The following is a 21,738-nucleotide window of genomic DNA, read 5'->3' as shown; positions in this document are numbered from 1 at the left end:
CACTCCAACCAGTCAGCCTGCCCTGATCATTTGTCTCCAAAACCCCTTACATATCTCAGCCTTCAACCAGTGGCCTTCGGGTTAAAATCTAACACGGTTCTGCAGGGTGATGGGTCAGGTCACATGGGTTGCCTCCTTGAGATCTCAATTCTCTAGAGCACCTCTGGTTAGTAGGCTAATTGCTAAGATTCAGACACAAGCTACACCCCAATAACAGGCCAGGTCAACAGGGCTGAAGTGATCTGACCTGACTTATGTGAGGTTAAAGGGGACCGGTCTGGAAATGCAAAGTCTATATCTGTTGTGTTGTGCTAGCGGGGCTAAATATGTGCTAAATCAGAGATTAAATTCGTATGGTGTTAGCATAAATGCTACAGACAAGAAGTAACAAAAATGTTTAAACATATATTTTATATATACAGAGCATCCAGAAAGTATTCACAGCGCTTCTCTTTTTCCACATTTTATGATGTTGCAGTCTTATTCCAAAATGAATAAAATTAATTATATTCCTCAAAATTCTACAAACACCACCCCATAATGACAACGTGAAAGAAGTTTGTTTGAAATCTTTGCCAATTTATAAAAAATTAAAAAGCACATGTACATAAGTATTCACAGCCTTTGCTCAATACTTTGGTGCCAAAGGGGCTTCAACAATTACAGCCTCAAGTCTTTTTGAGTATGATGCTACAAGCTTGTCACACCTATTTTTGGGCAGTTTCTCCAATTCTTCTTTGCAGGACCTCTCAAGCTCGATCAGGTTGGATGGGAAAAGTCAGTGTCAGGTTTCCTCCAGACATGACTTTCAATCTTTGTTTCGTCAGACCAGAGAATTTTGTTTCTCATGGTCTGCGAGTACTTCAGGTGCCTTTTGGCAAACTCCAGGTGAGCTGTCATGTGCCTTTTACCGAGGAGTGGCTTCCTTCTGGCCACTCTGCCATACAGGCCTGATTGGTGGAGTGCTGCAGAGATGGTTTTTCTTCTGGAAGGTTCTCCTCTCTCCACAAAGACATGCTGGAGCTCTGTCAGAGTGACCATCGGGTTCTTGGTCACCTCCCTGACTAAGGCCCTTCTCCCCCGATCGCTCAGTTTGGCTTGGCCGCCAGCTCTAGGAAGAGTCCTGGTGGTTCCAAACGTCCATTTACGGACGATGGAGGCCACTGTGCTCATTGGGACCTCCAATGCTGCCGAAATTTTTCTGTACCCTTCCCCAGATCTGTGCCTCGATACAATCCTGTCTCTTAGGTCTACAGACTCCTTGGACTTCATGTCTTGGTTTGTGCTCTGACATGCACTGTTAACTGTGGGACCTTATGTAGACAGGCGTGTGCCTTTCCAAATCATGTCCAATAAACTGAATTTACCACAGGTGGACTCCAATCAAGCTGTAGAAACATCTCAAGGAAGATCAGTGGAAACAGGATGCACCTGAGCTCAATTTTGGGTGTCATGGCAAAGGCAGTGAATACTTATGTACATGTGCTTTTTTATTTTTAATAAATTTGCAAAGATTTCAAACAAACCTCTCTCATTTTGTCATTATGGGGTATTGTTTGTAGAATTTTGTAGAAAATAATGAATTCATTTTGGAATAAGGCTGCAACATAACAAAATGTGGAATAGGTGAAGTGCCGTGAATACTTTCCGAATGCTCTGTACTTATACTTATTTAGACAGAAGAACTAATAGATGATCAAGTACATCAATTATTTTACCTCAAAGTAAAATTATGCAACAGCCTTCATACAATTCAATGTATTTACACAGTTAAAACATTAAGAAACATTGCTTTGTTTGATCAGCCTTTTAACACTGTAGCTGATATGCAGATGATTTTAAATTTATCAAAAAACTGCTGATAAATATTACTGGTCAATTCTCTAGAAATAAGCATATGGTGCATTTTCCCCGGCTAGCATGCAGTAGTCAATACCAGCCGCAGCAGTGATGAAGATTCATTTGTCACCCGTTCAGTCAGCAGCACCGGGGCCTGATTCGGAAATAAAGGAAAGAATGGACTCATTAGTTTTGTGAGACCGCTGTGAGGACTGTAGGTTCATTAATGCGTGTAATAATGTGGTCAGCGGTATGAGGGATTTGATTAGTGGCTGCTACACACAGGCACACACTCATTGAACCCTTGACCTATGACCCCACATGCTCTTCAGTCCGGCTGACGGTGTGGTATAACTGTATAACTGGGGGAATGGAAATGTAGGAGGTGTTTTTGATCAATTGTAAATGCTTTCTCTCATCACATGGCAAATTTTTATTTATTGTTTACTATATTTTTGTTCACTTTAAGGTTGAATGGTTATCATTTAGATTTTTCAGGTTTAAATGTTTTTAACTCTCTGTCTCTCTCTCTCTCTCTCTCTCTCTCTCTCGCTCTCTCTCTCTCTCTCTCTCCCCCTCTCTCTCTCTCACTCTCTCTCTCTCACTCTCTCTCACTCACTCACGCCCTCACTCTCTCTCACTCTCTCTCACTCTCACTCTCTCTCACTCTCGCTCTCTCTCACTTTCTCTTTTCATTAATTCCGGGCTGATCAGTCTGGCTGCTCTGCTGCCATCTATCTGCCAAAAAAGAAGTGCTCTGTTGCACCAATATGTGTGTAAAAGAATGTGTGCGTTTTTTTAGATTTTTATAACTTTAAAGGGAGAGTTCACCCAAACCTGAAAATGCTTTCATCTTTTACTCACATTTACATTCACTCTTGTCATTTCGAACATTTTTTCTTGTGCAGAACACAAAAGAATATATTTTGAAGAATATCACATTCACTGAACAACAATGCCAGTCAAAGGTTACCGCAATTGTTCCTGTTACCAACATTCTTTAAAATATCTTCTTTTGTGTTCTGCTGAAGAAAGAACATCACACAGTTTTGAAATGACAAGAGGGTAAGTAAATTATCACAGAATTTTCATTTTAGGGTGAACTGTCCCATCAATATTTGTCTGATTAAGCTTGGAGGAGCCTACCAATGTGTATATGCATCAAATTCTTCCTCCTTCCAGTTGTTCAGATTTGATCAATTGACTTTAAATTCTAACCTTTTCAACTTCCTGTCACCACAGAACGTTACCCGTAAACCCTATTTTTCCTCACAGCAAAAAACAATCATTCAATATTCTTTTTCCTCCAGATTCTTTTTTTCCCACAGACTGTGAATTCCCAACCACATTCTGAACTCGGGGACTAGAATGACAGATTTTTCCAAATTGTTATGTCTCTATTTGTGAAGTGGTTTGTTGTGTTACTGTGGCTTGGTGGTTGAAATGATGGATTTTAAAAGTTTGTAAAGTATCCTGTTACCCTACAGTCAAGGCTTTAAGGACAGCGACACGGCTGTAAAATGAGATTAATTTTTGTGGGCGATAATGCTGCAAGCGGTCCTTTCGGGTGAGAGATGCTTCTGATGTGAGATGGGGGTTATTATGTTGACTTCTGACTTTGGTGACAAAATGAGTGGATGAGTGAATAAGTAAAACGTTCATGTGATAAAATGACATGATTAGCCTTGAAGACAGCCCAATTTACACCCAGAATGATTAGCTTGTGTGAAGCGTGTTTCGTTGTATGAGGCATTTTTTGGGAATAAAGCTATATCAGAAGTTCCAATTGGGAGATTTGTGGATGTCCTTAACATTAATAACCATTTATTTTTAAATGCAAGATTCATTGAGGGTTTCATCTAGAAGTGAATTCATCATGAAACATAAAATTTTAAAATATAAATGACATGTCATGCTCAATACTACATTAAGTAATTTCTATGAACCGTGTGATCACAACTTTTGGGCTGTTAATAAATATGCCTAAAAGGATTAGTTTCAGTCATCCTCAAATTGTTCCGAAACTGTATAAAATTCTTTGTTTAACCCAAAAGAAGATATTTAGAAGAATGTGGGAACCAAAACGTTCGTTTTTTTTTCTGGACTATTGAAGTCAGTGGTGCCCCAGAACTGTTTGGTTACAAACATTCTTCCAAATATCTTTCTGAGTGTTAAGCAAAACAACAAAATTCGAAACAACTTGAGTAAATGATGACAGAATTTCGTTTTTTTAAGACCTATCCCTTTAAGGCCTGTTCACAGCAACTATGACAATAACTATATTGGCGTCCAGTCCACACATCTGGAAGATAACGTTACATTTACTCGAAGATTGTAAAATAAAACTTAAAATTAACAACTTTTACACTCTATAGATATTTTTATTGTCCTTGTTGTGAATGGGCGATTACTCTTCTCTTGAGCTGCACCATTACATCATACAGCTGCAAGAATAGGAACCTCATTTGCCTTTCTATACGACTGCATCACTCTCGCTTTAATGGGAGAATGCAGTCTTTCTTCTTAACAAATGTACTCAACCTGATCTTCTCATGCCGTTCTGCAGGGTTCAGAAAACCACACTGAAATTAAGTGATTCTGACCTTCTTTTATATTTACCTATTACCTATCTCTTTATCAGTTTAAGTGCAATAAAATTATCCTATTAGTAGCCTCTATAGCTTGTGTGCTAAATTCAAAGATGTTTGACATCTTTCAGCGGGGAAAGAGGCTGAAATGCACGTCATTCATTTTAAATATTGCTTTGACAGGCATGATCACCATTAACTTTCATTATATGGACAGAGTAGCTTTGACTTTCCGCTGTAAAAAATAGTTGTGTTAGATGAATAAAAGTATTTTGACAGCTGTTCCTTGAAAGTAAATAGTCAAAATGTCCCATGCTTCCATTAGATCACTTGACACTGTAGCAGTGATGGGAAAATCAAGCTTTATATTGAGATGTATGGAAAAAGAGAGAGAAGAGAGAGAGAGAGAGAGAGAGAGAGGGAATTCAAGCGATGGAAGAAGAGGTGTCCGTTTGAACAGCGAGAGGCGCTGAGACACCACAGGGAGGACTTCACAGGGAAATATATAAATGACATCATCTCTCTCTCTTAGCTGTGTGTGTAGGAGGGATTGGGCTCAATCTCCAACTGTATTTCATGCTCAATTAGCAGCACTGGGATAGAAGGACGGTAGGAGTGAAATTAGATGGCATGTCTGAACTTAGCCATCCATGTCCATTATGCCTCAGTTGTGAAAGCCGTAGCTCTGTGCCATACCAAAGTCATCCAGCCCTTACCGTCACTGAAACTGATGCAAGAAACCTTGAGTTTGTAGAATGTTATATAGACTATATAAATCTTTGTAGTTGTGACTTTAGGTGCTCTGACAGATGCACGGCCTGCTGGTTATGACTAACCAGTGCATAACCTCATCAAACCCGTGAATCATAAAAACAAATGCTTGAACAGAAGTGGTGGTTCTTCCAGGTTGCTGCTGATCTCATGCAAACGGTTGAAAGAGGTCCAACCCTAGAGGCGATATGTGCACACGCCAACAACAAGAAACTGAGTCGTGGATATACAAACTATACTTTTTGCAGCAATATCACAGAAATATAAACGTGAAGACGGCGGCAGTAAATCGATAAAGGTTCTAGCATGAATGTTATGGTGTTGCAAACTGCCGTTATTTTGTTTATAGCAGATTCCCTGCATATACTTTGCACTGTTTAGTTTCACTCGTTTTCATTCAAACATCGGATTTCACATTTTGCTAGATTACGTTAAATGCAAGAAAGAATGGTTTGAAATGATGTGGTTAATTTGTTTTTAATTTGTTTATTAGAGTTATTTGTGTTTTTTCCACTTTTATAGTTTAAGTATCAAAGATAAAGGAATTGAAATGAGAGATGCACCGATATATCGGACAACAATCAGCATCGTTCGACATAAGCAAATTTTCACACTACCAAATGTTTATACTCTGTGTAAAGAAAATGTTAAGAAACATCACCAGTTCGATGTTCAGTATTAGTTGTCATTATATGAATAAATCCATTAAGAAATGTTCATTTAATCTTCAGAATCACCATCTGTAGATATCACTTTAAAATCCGCTATCGATATGGGTGGAGAATTTAGTATCGGTGCATCTCTAGAAAGAATGCACTTTGTCCACATGTGCACTACAGCTCAATCTGTTTATATGTTAATCTCTATACGATTATAGGTTACCTGCTACTCTTCTGTGATATTCTTGCATGTCTTTTAACATCTATTCCCCTCTTTTTCTTTGTTTTTCAGGATTTCGTCGAAATGAAGAGATGAAAGCGATGGAAGTTTTGCCCATTCTAAAGGAAAAAGTGGCCTTCTTATCAGGTGTGTTGTCAGGGCTGCAGTGGGCTTGTTGGGTACCATATTTTATCACAGGCCACTCAAGATGCTCTTGAAAAAAAACACTTTGAAAGATGTGCATTTCGGCCCTTTTATACAAACATTAAAAGACATGAACATTACTCAGCAAAGGTACGGCAAGAGGCTCATTACCTGCGTTATGAAATTCATGGTCCCCTTGTGTGCTGTTGTCAAGCACATGAGTGAGAATTAATGGGATGATTAAATGGCTGTTCAGGACTGCAGCATAATAAATGGCAAGAATAAGCATCCTTTAGTACTTGCAGTAAAGAACAGCAGGTAGAGGAGCATGATTGTCTTTGTTTATTCAGAAAATGCTGAATGAATACAAAGAAATACTTCTTTCCAGTCAATTTACTTTTTAAAATCAACAACGTTGCCCCTAAAATAGCTTTTTACTGATTGTTTTTGTAACCTCCCATTAGATTTAAGTTAGTGCGTCATCCTTACAGGCCTCTAAAAGCCCAAAAGCTTAGCTTTTCACTCCTGCTCAAGGACTAACAGACGTTCTCTGAAATGAATCAGAAAGACAGACCTCGTCTATATTGGGATGAGTAACCGCCATACCCATGTCCCATGATACAATAACAAGCACAATTAATAGGAGTGCGAATGCGATTAAAATATTAAAACAAACCTGTGAAGCATGGAGTGTTCCTGCTCAGCGATTCTGCATGACTGTGTCATTTTATTTATATACTGTATTTCTCCTTAAAGCCGGAGGATAAGATGGATTATCCCATTACATACGCACTCCATTAGTGAGATTCAGCACATTCGCTGGAGAAAATCCTCATGGATATTCCAGACGTGGGCTGGGTTTGTTGTGCTTAAGACGAGCTATTTTGCACAACCTGTAGAAACTGTAGAAAAGTCAGAAGAGGAAGCTCATTGGCAAGAAACCCATTGATTTGTTGTTTCTTTAAGGCCTATTGGATAAGTTTGGTTGAGGGCTATATGCTATATCATTGATTTGGTTGTGATCAGAAGCAATCTTGACCCGTTCATTTGTGTCTTAGTGAATACACAGTTTGAATCTGGCTTGTGACGGTTATTGTGTTATTCTATCCCCATCTATTCCTTCGTTTTTCAACTGCTTCTATACAGAAATTACAAACACACACACACGGATATATATTTCTCAAGGTAAAGCGAGTCCGCTCATCTGAATGAAGAATTATGTTGTACATTACTGCAGTCTTCAGCTCTTAATATAAGTGAAGTCGAGACATTTTTCTCAGCACTTATGAACTGAACATTTTTCCGAGGCATACAGTAAAAAGCTTATTTGTCTCACCACTTGAAAAGTGACAGGAGCTGAGTCATTCAGATTTGAAGGGCTGGTTTTGAAAACAAATAATACATAATATGAGTCTCTATTATCTCACAGTTACTCACAAAAAGCATCTACGGAGCGATTCAATATATTTTAGTGTATGGCTTAACTAAACTTTCATTGGAAATTTCTTTGAGGGTGGTATTCTAGAAATGACAGCATTCAGTCAAGTGTTCCTAAGATCGCATAACAAGTTGGGCATGGTGCTTGCAGTACAAGCTTCATGGGTTTAAGTATAAGGATTAATATTTCTGTTTTAAAAGGTATATCTCAAATCTACTTTAAGTTGCTTTGGATAAAAGCGTCTTCCAAGTATATAAATGTACACATTGTGCGACTGTGTTGTCTAATGTGTAATATCTTCAGTGTTTGTTTCCTAATGGCTGTTTGTGACTCAATATAGACTTTAGACTACAGACTTTAGTCTTGTAGATACAGGGGGGGCATGATAAAGCGAATTGCAGTTAAAGGCGGAATAGATGATTTGGTAAGATGCTAACTGTAGCCTGCTAGCACTGAAATCATGATCCCACCCTCCATGCGAATCCCCGTCCAGAGCCACGCCTCCTCCAAAACACATGAAGGCGCACAAACCAGAAGCTCTTGGATCGATTCCAATTTAATCATGTCTCATTCACAAGTGAGAACATGTTACAGTACAAAGTAAATAGCGTTACTACAATAGAGAAAACCGCGAACATAAACAACAGTTTTAAAACGGGATAAGATGCAGCATAGTTCCTGTACTAGGAACGATGTAATACATTAAGGTCCACAAACTATATAAGAAAAATAAACACAACACATCAAAATCGAATAATTTTTTTTACCTACCTGCCAGTTACCATGGCATCATCTTTTAAACCCTCGACTCCCGTAGTTGCTCCCAGAGTGGAAAAGCAACATCGATTATAATCATACCTGTCAACACTCCAGTTATGTCCAGGATTTTCCCATATTTCACACCCATCTCCTGTTAAAACCTCTGGAACAAAATCGCGAACAGACTTTGTGGGAAACCCGGGCGAACCGACCATAAGGGACATGGATTCATGTGCGAATAGAATTCTGCTTTCAACTCTTTGCTGATTAGACTTTTTTAGTCGTGGCAGTTTAAGATCGGACCGAGGGCAATGATTGGTGCAGCATTATTTGGTCCTACACCTTTCACAGAAAATATACTGTAATTCTAAAAATAGCAATGTATCACTTTACTTATTGCTTGCTATCTGGATGTTAAGAGACTTCCAACCAGCATGGCAAAAAAAGGATTCTGGACACGATTGCCTACTCCGCCTTTAATATACATTTACAATCATTTTATCCAAAGCAACTTGCAGCACATTCAAGATATGCATTTTATTAGATATCTAAAAAATTTTGGCCTTTCTCCACCAGGGTTTATGGTGATAACTGCATTAGGTTTGTGGAGAATAGTTTAGACATTTTGTCTATTGGTGTGTTTGCACACGTGTAAAAGTGTGGGTAAGATGAGCGAACGTATGAGCATATGTCATATAATAATTATTTTTATTCTGTTCTTTCTACAGGGGGCAGGGACAAGCGCGGTGGTCCGGTTTTAACTTTCCCATCACGAACCAACCATGACCGAATACGGCACGAGGATCTGCGCAGACTCATCGCCTACCTCGCCGGCATCCCTAGGTGCTTGCTTGCTTAACATTTAACCTGATCTAACCCCATCCACCAGTCCCCACCCCTCTCTCACTCTCTACTCAACAAATCACAAGTATTTGATGTTTTTGTTTTTTTCAAAGTTGCCTAGATTACAGCTTTTCAAATTCTGGGCTTTCCGTTTTTATGAGGTGCCACCTGGGATGTTTTTTAAGCAGAATTGAAGAGTTTCATGCATGCTTGGCTGATTTTCTTTCACTTGGGTCCAACAATCCTTTTTTAATTAAAAGTTTAGCTTTGTAAAGAAATGCAAATGTAGGCAGGATTTATATGTGCCTTAAAGCAAATTTCAATAGATACTTAACTACAGATTTGAGTTTTTGTGTTATTATTTTATATATCGCCAAAGCATCTTTTCACAGTTTATGCTGGAAACAAGGTCGACATAGCATCAGCTTCAAGACATTTATCTAATTTTAATTTACAAATAAATGCTTGATTTAATTGTATCATTAACATATAACTTATACATATGCTCACTATCCTGCAGCTCACTACATGATGCTCGCTTCTCCTCATTGATCTATAATTAACCTGCATACCACTGATACTGGTCCTTACCTTTAAGTTTTGTTGTACTTATAAAAAATGAATGAGGCGTGGAGAGGCCAGGTCGGGTCTCCAGTTAAGTTCCCGTGTAAACCGCTGTGCCGAGCGGTCGTGCACTCTAAACACATTTGTTTGCGCTGTGTTCGGGGTCCATTAGCTGGAGTATGAGGACGGTACCTCTGGTACAGTGCAGCTGCAGAAAACACACAGTGATGTTTGTAGTGTTCTTATCCTCTAGTTCTTCAGAAAATACTGTAGAGCAGAGAACAGCACAGCTGGCTGCTTTAAAACCATATAACAATGGAGTCTGTAGGGTTGGGAATTGAGAGGAAACTGATGATTATAATTGTTGAAGAATGTCTGCAATGGATGAAACACCACCATTTAAAATACTTGAGTTTATTTCTGCAATGCTGTGGTACTGCACTGTTTTCACAGCAGAATATTAAACAGTTTCCAAATTTTTCAGTTTCAGATGGGTGCTTTAAAATTGTGCAAAGACTGTAATTAGAAAACAACATCTTTTGGGTGCACTTTATTTCACAGTATGTGCATTAACAGTGCACTTATAGAGAATTCTTGTTAAACACAAGCTGACGGGGGGCACGACTTCTGTAAACGGACTTTGTTATCAGAATCAGAAGAATCAGAAAGAGCTTTATTGCCAAGTGTGCTTGGACACAAGGAAATTGTCTTAGTGACAGAAGCTTCCAGTGCACATACAGGTTAAAAGGCACCCTTTGTGTTTGTCACTGGGTTTTGCAAATATCTAACCAATAAAAAGTATTATATGTGCTTGTCAATTTTGACAATGCAGCAGTTAATAATTTAAAAAGTACAGTATCTTTCCATTTCCTGAAAAACAGTGAATTTGGATATCTGAGGTTTCGAAAGGACAGGGACAATATGCAACTGGTGCAATATAGCTTTTCATTTATTGATTGCTTTAATACAGATATGAACATGCTTACAAAATATATATTCTTCTCATTATAGGTACACTTGTTCGCCAAGGATTATAATATTCTGAACTTTGATTCATTGGGAGAATTGAGGTTCTGTAATTTCAGAGAAATTACATTATCTAGAATTATTCACAGGATTTTGCATTGCCCACGGTAACATTATTGCATAAATCAATTATCACGATAACTGTTTTATTGAATACCGGCAGAAGTCTAGTAGTTACACTATTTGAAAGCACGTACATAGTATGTACATGTAGAACAGGACTGTAAATAAAGTGCTAGCCATCTTTTTATCGTATTAGACTTTCATGGTTGCATGTAAATGATTTTTGCTTTTGAATGAATCCAGACCTGGAAGCTCAGAACAGAAAAAAATCTGAGACAAGCTGTGACAATAACTCTGTTAAATTCCATACAATTCCCATCTTTTTTTCCCACACATTATTCATTTAGCAGATGCTTTTATCCATACTAAACATCCCCAGCAATCTATCCTTGTACAAATTCAACTGCACTATGCCATTTTTCATACTACACGTTTCCTATCTAGTAACACGGCATTGAATTCTCTCACACTGGCGTTTTCATTTTATTTGAGGACGAGGAAGAGCAGCAGAAATTTAAATATGAGCGAAACAAGAAACGAGGTTGGTGGGAAGGCAGCGTGGGCATGATCAAGCCTCTGCCAAGAGCTCTTCCTCCTTATCATCATCCTCACCCTCACTCAAAACTCTGTCCCCTGCACCCACACTGAGAGAGAGAACAAGATCAATCCTCTATAGACACATCCTCCAAAAAAGAAAACATACACAAAGATGATAGAGATATGTATCTTGATCAAGAAAGAGAGAGAGAGGGCATGCATCTTTAGAGATAGTGAGCAGGCAAGTGTGCAGAAAAGTGGGAGGGTGAGCGAGCCAAGAGAGGGTGGGGGGAGAGAGAGAGAGGTGGAGAACAGAACAGTGTCGCAGTCAGACAGGCTGTGTGTTCGTCTGCGTGGAGATGCACAGCTCGTCCATCCAGGCGCGTCGTTCGGTATGCTTTGGCAAAATTGGACAGACAGATGTTTGAAACAGCAGCTTGAGAGAGATTCAGTGCAAACTGCAGTGATTTGCTGCTTTGAGAAAGTGATTCAATGCTTTGAAAGTCTCGTCCACACTTGATGATGCTCAGTGTTTTGCAGCTGTGCTTTGTGGGTAAGCTCTATGTTTTGGCGTTTGTTCTGTCTGGCACGTTCGTCATATTTGCATTGATCTTTTCACCATAATCATTTTTTCTTCATTGCGTAGATGCACAGTTGTATTCTTCCAGAACGGTTGTGTTGGTTTCTAGTGGTGCCGTTCAGCTGGGAGGGATGCACCGTAGATTACATAATGCAAAGAAGATTAAAAAGCTCATATTTTGTTCTTTCTCTTTCTCCCCAGCGAGGACGTGTGCAAACATGGCTTCACGGTCATCGTGGACATGCGTGGCTCCAAGTGGGATTCCATCAAGCCTCTGCTGAAGATCCTACAGGAATCGTTTCCCAGCTGCATCCACGTCGCCCTCATCATCAAACCAGACAACTTCTGGCAAAAACAGAGGACCAACTTTGGCAGCTCCAAGTTTGAGTTTGAGGTAGGGATATGTTTTGATGTTCTGTTTGTAGGTGGTTGTGTTGAAGCGTGTGAAGCTGTTTGTGGATATTGTCATCGTAAGGGGCTCACCCTCCACCACTGCATCATATTCAGGGCTGGGTGATATTCAGCATGCATCCTAATATTTATGTTTGCAGAATTTGCAGGAGCGTCATTTGGAGCCAATAGCACTGTTGACTAGCATATTTAAAATGTTTAATGCAAAATTTTAATTTACTACATGAAATATTTTTTTTATTTTTAGGCAGAATGGTGATGAACTGCAATATATTAGTTTGCACCCTAAATTTTTTGGTACGTGAAATAATGCAATATCCAGAATTTAATAAACATATTTGAATGATGAAATAAACAGTTGGATCAGAATTTTTGATGGCTTTATTAAAACTGAACAGAAATGAGACCAACTCTGGCACCTTTTTTTAAAATGCTATTAAAGGGATAGTTAATCCAAAAAAGGAAATTCTGTCATCATTTATCATAAATTCCCTCTTGTCATTTCAAACCTGCTTGACTTCCGCAAAACAAAACAGAAGATATTTTGCAGAATGTTGCGAAACGAACCACGGTGGGACCCATTGACTTGCACTGATTTTGTATCTATACAAAAGAAGTAAATGGGTAACACCGTTGTTTGGTTACCAACATTCTTCAAAATATCTTCTTTTGTGTTTTGCAGAAGGAAGAAAGTCGTACAGGTTTGAAATAACAAAATGCTTTAAAGTGATAGTTCACACAAATATTTACTCACTCTGTTAAGACGTTGTTTTAGGCATTTTAACACGCCCCAGTTATGAGACATATATAGAAACCATAATGCAAATAAAAATTAAACGATAAAATAATTCCAATACGTAATTTTATTTTGCTCTCAGTATCAATATATTTTAAATATTTGATCTAACCCCAATTGCTTGTGCCTGTTCTCATCACCAATGGCTGATCCTTCTGCACTGCATCATATTCTGTACTACTGTACACACTGTACACACTCTTCCGCAGTAGTTCATTTTTATATGCTGATTAATGAATTCTATGCAGTTATTAATCTTCTTAAGTGCTGATTTGTTGCCGTTACAGATCTCACGGCCAAATGAAATGGACAATGCACTTCTACCAGTGCTACCCAACTTACACATAATGAGTTTTGTTGATAACATTTCAGTTGGTTGTTTCCTAAATGTTTTTTTAATCGTATTAATTAATCAGCGGTGGGTTTGTCAGCGACATCAGATCTGCGTTTGTGTGAGTGTATGAAGACAACTCCGCTCATGTGAGAGTATGTGGGTGTGGATGTTCTGTGTGTTGGAAGAAGGGAGAGAGGATTGACTGTGTGGTTGTAAATGCGGATGCAGCAGAAATGCTTTTGCCATATTTTTCCGCATTTCTCTTAGTTATAGATTGCGCTGTCATGCACGAGGTGTTTGTGTAACTTCATTTTCAGTAATAGAGCTGTGAAGGTGCCTCCTGATCAGCTGCTGCGCCTGCTGCTGCTGTTGTTTTCTGCGCTTGTTTTTATTTTAGGGGAAGCTGTTGTTTGTGTGTGTGTGTGTGTGTGTGTGTGTAAGAGTGAGTGAGCGAGTGCCCATGGATCAATATTATTGCTCATGTTACAGCATTAAAATTTAAACTACATATCCTGAATGAAATACTAGTCATTGTTAGCCTGAAGAAATACTCTTTAGTATAGATTAATAGAAATGAATAGAAACTTTGTAAACCAAAAATATATTCTTAAACGTGCTGTGTTCATGTTATGTTGATAGTACTGTAGATAAACCGATACGCCGAGCTCTTATCTTCTGACGTAGGATATAGCAACTTGTTTCTATGGCAACGCTTTTAACGCCAAAAGTATCCATGTGCAGCTTTTTTGTTGATCACAGCAAAATAATTATGAATTAATTATACAAAAACTATATTAATTAATCTCTTTACTCAAGTTACATTGGATCACATTAAAAGGGACATTTCAAACTGAACATATCACGAATTGCATGACCAATCATCTTTTTTGCTTGGTTTTTAACTTATCAGGATAGTTGACCCAAAGATGAAAATTCTGTTATAATTGACTCATAATTGACCCTCTTGTGCGGTCAAACCTGTATGACTTTCTTCTGAGGAACACAAAAGAAGATATTTCGAAAGAAGACATTAAACGTTAACTGGCATTTACTTGCATTGGTGTTGCGTCCATACAGTAGAAGCGAATGGGTGCCGGCACTGTTTTGTTACCAGCTTTCTTCAAAATATCTTCTTTTGTGTTCTGCAAAAGAAACAAAGTCATACAGGTTTGAAATTAATAGAGGGTGAGTTAATGATGACAACATTTTGAGTGAAATTGAAATGTTATTCTTCCAATTAAAGCTGAAATGTAAATCACATGAATGATTCTTCTGATGATTAGTCTAAAACTCATAATCACAGAAATATCGACATGATATGAATGCACCATTAGTTTTGATTACCAAACATTGTCTATGTCATGTTAATTTATTTTTTTAAACACACAAGTCTGGAATAATTTAGTATCCCCCAGTGCAGGAATTGAGGATTTCCCTTAAGTCTTGACTTTTGATACAGTACACTGACCAACCACAGGTCATCATCAGCCCACTTAGCACCGTTATACAGTTTTGCTCACAATATATGTGGTATTTTGAGTGATTTTCTGTAGGAGTATCAGCACTCCCTACCATCTGGTGGTCCGTGTAAGTCCAAACACGTGTTTAACTCAACACATGATGAAATGTTTCTGGTGGGCAGGGTCAAAGAATTCGTCATGGGAACGGCTGCAAGCTCTCATCTCGCCCACCGCTTACGACATGCCATATTTCTCATAATCACTGAACAACAAAGTATGTGCACAAGGCAAAAAAGGAGCTCCATTACTCTTATTGTTTTTGTTGCTGTTAATGGACTAATGGGCAGAATCCTCGTCCTGATGTGTGCTTGTGAAAAACCATAGATCCCTGTGTGCCAGCTGGTCTTGAAATGATGAATAGCGATGGGCTGCGCTTACCTTGACTTTACAAAAGAGATGCACACCTCCGCTCTTTGCCGTTCTCTCACGGCTAAAGCCCACCCGCTCACATTTGTTTTCCCGTCAGTTCATCTGTTGAAAGAATACCTTGCTGTTGTTCTCTTGAAAAGCATCTTAACCAAAATGGGCAATATTTAATATGAGCTGTCAAAATTAAATGGATTAATGGAGGTGTAAAAATAATTCTTTAAGAAATATTAAAATAATATTATTAATTAAATTCATACTCCTCTAAATATATGATTTTGTTTCCATTAAAGAAAATCAGGGTGTGTAAATGATGACAAATACAATTTTGGGTTCAATTTAAATTGGAAAGAATTAACAACTTTTATAAGCATTATGTCTGCCTCAAATATTAAGTTATATTAATATTTTATTTAATATTCATTGTATTGAATTAAAGTAAATTAACAGTTTTTTGCAATTCTTTGCGGAGGTCTATCGAAAGTTAAGTTTGGGGCACATAATGTTTGTTTATGTTGTTGCCGTCAAACTGTCTATACATTAAATATAAACACATTGCGGACTGGTAGTTTGTGTTACTGCCATTATAGTCATGATATCGCCCTTACTGACGCCCTTTGGCTTCAAGCTGGGAGTCTGTCTGTCTCTAGGTAGTTTAGTCCCCGGGCTGTCCATGAGTGACTGTATGAAATTAGATTTATGCCCCCAGTTAAAAATATCTGTCTCGCCTTTCTGGTCATTAACATTGCCTGGAATGGGTGCATCAATACACCAAGGATTCAGGGTAGAAAGAAGTGCATTCTGGTGCTATGCATATTGATTTTCATATTGCACTCCCACCCCCCCCCCGTTCCCTGTTCTCTGTTATCATCTCCGTTTCTGTTCAATAAATCGTCCTTTTCTCTCCATTCATCTATTCTTCAGACCACCATGGTGTCTCTGGAGGGCTTGTCTAAGGTTGTGGACCCATCTCAGTTGACGTCCGATTTCGAAGGCAGCCTGGACTACAACCACGAGGAGTGGATCGAAATCCGCGTGGCCTTCGAGGACTTCACTGGCAACGCCCGGCACCTGCTCACCCGCCTAGAGGAAATGCAAGAAACGGTTACGCGCAAAGACTTCCCGCAGGATTTGGAGGGTGCCCGGCGCATGATAGAAGAACACGCGGCTTTGAAAAAGAAGGTGATGAAGGCCCCGGTGGAAGAGGTGGACAGCGAGGGTCAGAGACTTCTGCAGAGGATCCAGAGTAGCGAGAGCTATGCTAACCGAACTGTGCCTGTACCGCCGGGCCAGAGAGATGGGCAGGGACAGCCCAATGCTGACACCCAGGGTCTTGTGCCCCGCATTTCAGGCCTTCTTGAAAAGCTCCACAGCACAAGGCAGAACCTGAACCAGGCTTGGCACGTCCGCAAACTGCAGTTGGACCAGTGCTTTCAACTCCGACTGTTTGAGCAGGATGCTGAAAAGGTGAGATGGTAAAATAGGAAGTGGCTCATGTTTTAGTAGTTGCATTGTTTGTGTAGTTGAGTGTGTGTAGGTTTTTTCTTCTTCAGAAAATCAGAATGACTATGATGATTTGTAATATTAAAAGTAGGGCTGTTATCGCATGGAATTATTTTTTATTCTTCAAATATTTAACGCAATTAATGCAGCATACGTTTTTTTTTGTCATCCTTTGTCTAGCGTTACTTTGTATAATCACACTCTTATTCTTGTAAAGGCCTTTAAATAATTGAAAGAATAATTTGAAAGAATAGATAGACAGCTTCTAGCTGTGGGATGCGGTGCAACGCGACAGTCCAGTCTGGTGTATATAGTCACGGGCAAAAGGCTGCGTCACTGAATCTCTGTCAGACAGACCACCAGTGTTAAGTTCTCTTCACAAGATTATGCCAGAAAGCCTGTTTTGTCCAGCATCTTCATAAGAACAGATTTCAACTTGTTAAATATAATTAATGAAAAGAGTTGTGAAAATTTGGAAAGGGTGTCAGATTTGGGTAGAGCCGCAATCTTAAAGTCCCAGTGAAACAAAAAATTACAATGCCTATTTTTTCATGAAACATTGCAGCGTTTATTGTAAATAGTTTGATTTTAAATAAGTGTGGGTCATTCTCTAATGTGCCCTCATTATCTTTAGTTAAAATCTGAAATGCACTTCTTTTCTGTAATGTCTATCAATCTTAAATGACTTTTTATTATGAATGGCTTGGGCCCAGCATCCATTATTTCCTCCCCTTCAACTGTTTGTCTGCTGGCAGTTCCATTTCAAAATGCATTGGCTGTTTTTATACATCCAATCAAATCGCAGAGAAAGATGAAAGCCACGCCCACTATTCTTCTAATTCCATTTCTATGTAAAAACTTCCGGTTTGCTGGGACTTTAAACCTGCTGCTGTGACTCCTGTCATGAATGTTAATCGAAAGAAAGGAGAAATTCAATGCATTTTTATCTGTATTTTATTTAAAATTTTGCATCAAAGAAGTTTGTAAAGTGTTTGAGAACTTAATTCAATTTCTATCTATATCCTACCTGTTAGATGTGATAGCTCTCAATTATACTGTACTTCAATGATGAACAGCTATAATAAACGTTAAAATAAAGAAAAAATAATGAATTAAATGGAGACATCAGTTGCAGTACTAATATCAGAAAGTTGCAATTAATTCATAAAATAAAGATGTTAAAGAAGTCTTTTGATTTTGATTAAATGTGAAATTTTTAGAACGTTAAAGTATATTTAAAAACACGAATAAAAAGTAATGATTAGGTGCACAGAACAATAATTTAAATTTTCATTTTGTAATGCAAGAGGTATTGCCATAATAACTCATTCATCAGTTTTCTTATGTATAATGTATCTAACTTTAATATACTTTTAAATATATTTTTTTATAATTATATATTATTATTATTATTAGTATATATTATTAAATTGAATACAAAAGCTTTTGCAAGTTCTGTCGTGCAAAAATACCAACCTTACTTTTAGACTTGCACTGAAAGTATATGGCACCATTCACTTCCATTTTTAAATCCTTTACTGCATGAATATATATATATTTTTTTTGTCATAGTCACTGCTTGTATTTCATTCTTTAAAAGAAAACAAACTGTTTTTATCCCATATAAAGCTGCACTAACATTTAAAGAAGTTTTCACTGATTCATCGAAATGCCTCTCCTAGTGGGTGGAAGATTGCATGTTGCTAGGATACCAGCAGCTATTCTTTGCTCTTGAGAAATGGGTCATTTTTATGATTTCTATTTTTATTTTTATCAGCTGTATGAACACAAGGAAGCATGTGCCAAAACGAACGCTCTATGGGATTCTTCGTATTACAAGCTCACGTGCACGTTTACGTTAAACCCGCCTCTGGTCGAACATGCGTCTGAAGTGTGTGTGATTTTTGTATCTATCTCTGCAGATGTTTGACTGGATAATGCACAACAAAGGGCTGTTTCTGGCAAGCTACACCGAGATCGGCAACAACCACCCGCACGCCATGGAGCTGCAGACCCAACACAACCACTTCGCCATGAACTGCATGGTAAGGAGCTCGAAAACTATTAAACTGAGATCTACATTAGCTCCAGTAAAGCTTCAGATGAAAAACACATTCACAATAGATGATCTGATGTTCTGGACCTCATGATCAAACAAACAGTGTTCAGCTTCTACTTATTGACTAAAGATAATGTTGACGTTCATAATTAATCAAATAAATTAATTAATCTCTTGTTGCATCAGTACTTACATTTTGGATCCTCTAACACTACCTTATTTCATTCTGACACCCTAATGTTTTTCTTGCACATTTGTTTTCTTCGCTGCTTAAAAGTTGCAGTTTAAATGGGATGATGTAACACCTTTGTCTGTATTCAGTGATGGTGACTCATCATATAATCACAGATCAAGCATAGACGGTGAGCCACCTAAGTGCTTCCTGTTTGGGTGGCTGCCCACCAGCTGTGGGCCCTTTAAAAGCCCCATTACTGCAGTGAGATGTATTGATCACTTCCTGTTAAAAGAGGCAGAAAGAATATTGAAGAATATTGAGCTTTAGCTCAAGTCCTTCCGTTGCTACTGTACGTGCTGAATGATAGCGTTCTATAGGTTTTATGTTCATTTTATTTGTCGTTATTTGATGTTTTTAAGATCCACATAGCTAATGGTTCTGCTTCCTTATTAGCATTCAAGTTTAAACTTGGGTCGCAGTGTTACAAATGAATATTTTAAACTATATGAGAAAACAAACACGATGAAACACCCTTGAAATTCATTTTGCATTTTCAACAAGCTCTTTTTGAGTTTCAGATATTGCTCTGAAAGAAAGTAATCATGTTAGTGATCTCCGCCCCGCGAGAAATGACTAGCATAATAAACGGACAAGAATCTGCTGGCGAGGCATTACTGGAAAACATTGTATGCTGGAAATATGATGTGCCTAGTATAGAATCCGTTGAGAAGCTGCTTGACCCTTGTTTGCTATTTAGTCATACAAACCTCACATTTGTGCGTCAGAGCGCTAAGTAAAAAATGATGGACGACAAACTGCTAAATTATTGAACGTTAATGCACACCCGGGGTGATAATGCAACCATGACTTGAAAAAGTCATTTTTCTTCTTATGCATGTAAAAACTTCCTAAAAATTTTTGTTTTTCAGATTTTGAATTTTGTCTAAAACAGAATTTGTGCCATTATAAATACTTCTTATGTTCTGTCACGATCCTGCAGAATGTTTACGTAAACATAAACCGCATCATGTCGGTGGGAAACCGGCTGCTGGAGGCGGGCCACTATGCATCCCAGCAGATCAAACAGATCTCAGGTCAGCTGGAGCAGGAATGGAAAGCATTCGCTGCCGCTCTGGACGAGAGGAGCGCCCTACTGGAGATGTCCGCTGCTTTCCACCAGAAATGCGACCAGGTCAGAGACAATGCAACAACATCATCTTTATGATAACTGAAGACAGTCATCGGGGACTTGTGTTTATCAATGTGAAATGAGATCAGCTAGACTGCAGGAAAAATGAGGTTGTAGAGTTACTTAAGGAGCGAGAGATGATAAGAATTGGAGCGCGCAGGCAGTTAAAAGCTAATGATAATCAAACTCTGTGCTCAATTGGCTTTGAGATGCTCAGAATAACAAATAAAACCTCTGCATGAAAAATCAACACAAGATAATTTCATTAAGCAGAGTGCAGATCGCCACACGATGAAGGCTTGTGGAGTTTGCAGAGATTTATATTCCTGTGAGCATCTCTTTAGATGTCAGACTGGCTTCTGCGCTCCTCATGTATGGGATTCTGTTTGAGTTCTGCCCTTACTCTCTAAGGAACTGGGTGATGGACACGAAAGAACAGTTGATATTCAGAGTCCAGCATTTGAGGCATCCTGGCCTTATCTCTCCATATTTCATAGTTTCAACTATTGTACTGTACATGAGATATTTTCATGTTAGAGGTTCATATACTGTAGAAAGTAAACAGTTCTGACAACAATGCATAACAGTGCTGAAAGCTTACATTTGAAACTTGTGTTGTGGGGTAATTTTGATCATTTTAGATGGTAGAATGTATCCGTTGTAGTTTTGGTTTAGGCTTTACAGAGCCTTGTCAGCAAATTTGGATGTTCATCACTTGCTTTTATAAACTGTTTTCATTAAAACAGATAACTGGTTTGTTCGTGTTTTAAATAAAATAAAATAAAAAAACACATCAGGGCTGTTCAGCGATTCATCGTTATTCATCGCATCCAGAATAAAAGTTTGTGTTTACATAATATATGTCCGTGTACTGTGCATATTCATTTTGTTTAAAAACACCTACACATACATGTATATATTTAAGAAAAATATCAAAAATAAAAATGTATATAAATTATGAATAAATATTAACATATACATGAAATATGTACATGTATGTTTATAAATACAAAATAAATATGCACAGGATACTGACATTTATTATGTAAACACAAACTTTTTTCTGGATGTGATTAATCGTGATTAATCGTTGAGCAGCCCTGAAACACATGCAATAAGATGTACAAGCTGGTGGATTTCTTCAGGTCATTTTATTAAACATATATTTGATATATTGTCACTCCCCGTGACCCGAGGTAGTTCGGATAAGCGGTAGAAAATGGATGGATGGATATATTGTCATATAAGATAACTAAGTTTATAAGTCAGTTCATTTTGCTAAATATTTTGCTATGTGTTCTTGTTCATGCAATAACAGATATGCCAATTAGTTTAATTTGGTCAAAAATCATCC

The 21,738-nt window shown here is 38.2% G+C and overlaps 1 protein-coding gene across 1 annotated transcript in view; it reads left to right on the top strand.

The window, feature by feature from the left end:
• Positions 1–21,738, top strand: part of trioa (trio Rho guanine nucleotide exchange factor a) — a 77,638-nt gene that overhangs the window by 26,276 nt on the left and 29,624 nt on the right. Inside the window, 6 exon segments of the mRNA XM_056740832.1 lie at positions 6,150–6,224; positions 9,147–9,261; positions 12,233–12,425; positions 16,383–16,925; positions 18,884–19,006; positions 20,196–20,387. Of these exon segments, the coding sequence (XP_056596810.1) occupies positions 6,150–6,224; positions 9,147–9,261; positions 12,233–12,425; positions 16,383–16,925; positions 18,884–19,006; positions 20,196–20,387 (1,241 nt within the window).

This window comes from Triplophysa dalaica, chromosome 25 (genome assembly GCF_015846415.1).
Source record: "Triplophysa dalaica isolate WHDGS20190420 chromosome 25, ASM1584641v1, whole genome shotgun sequence".
NCBI classification, from domain to species: domain Eukaryota; kingdom Metazoa; phylum Chordata; class Actinopteri; order Cypriniformes; family Nemacheilidae; genus Triplophysa; species Triplophysa dalaica.
The sequence above is the reverse complement of the archived record's forward strand: the minus strand, read 5'-3'. Positions and strand labels throughout refer to the sequence as shown.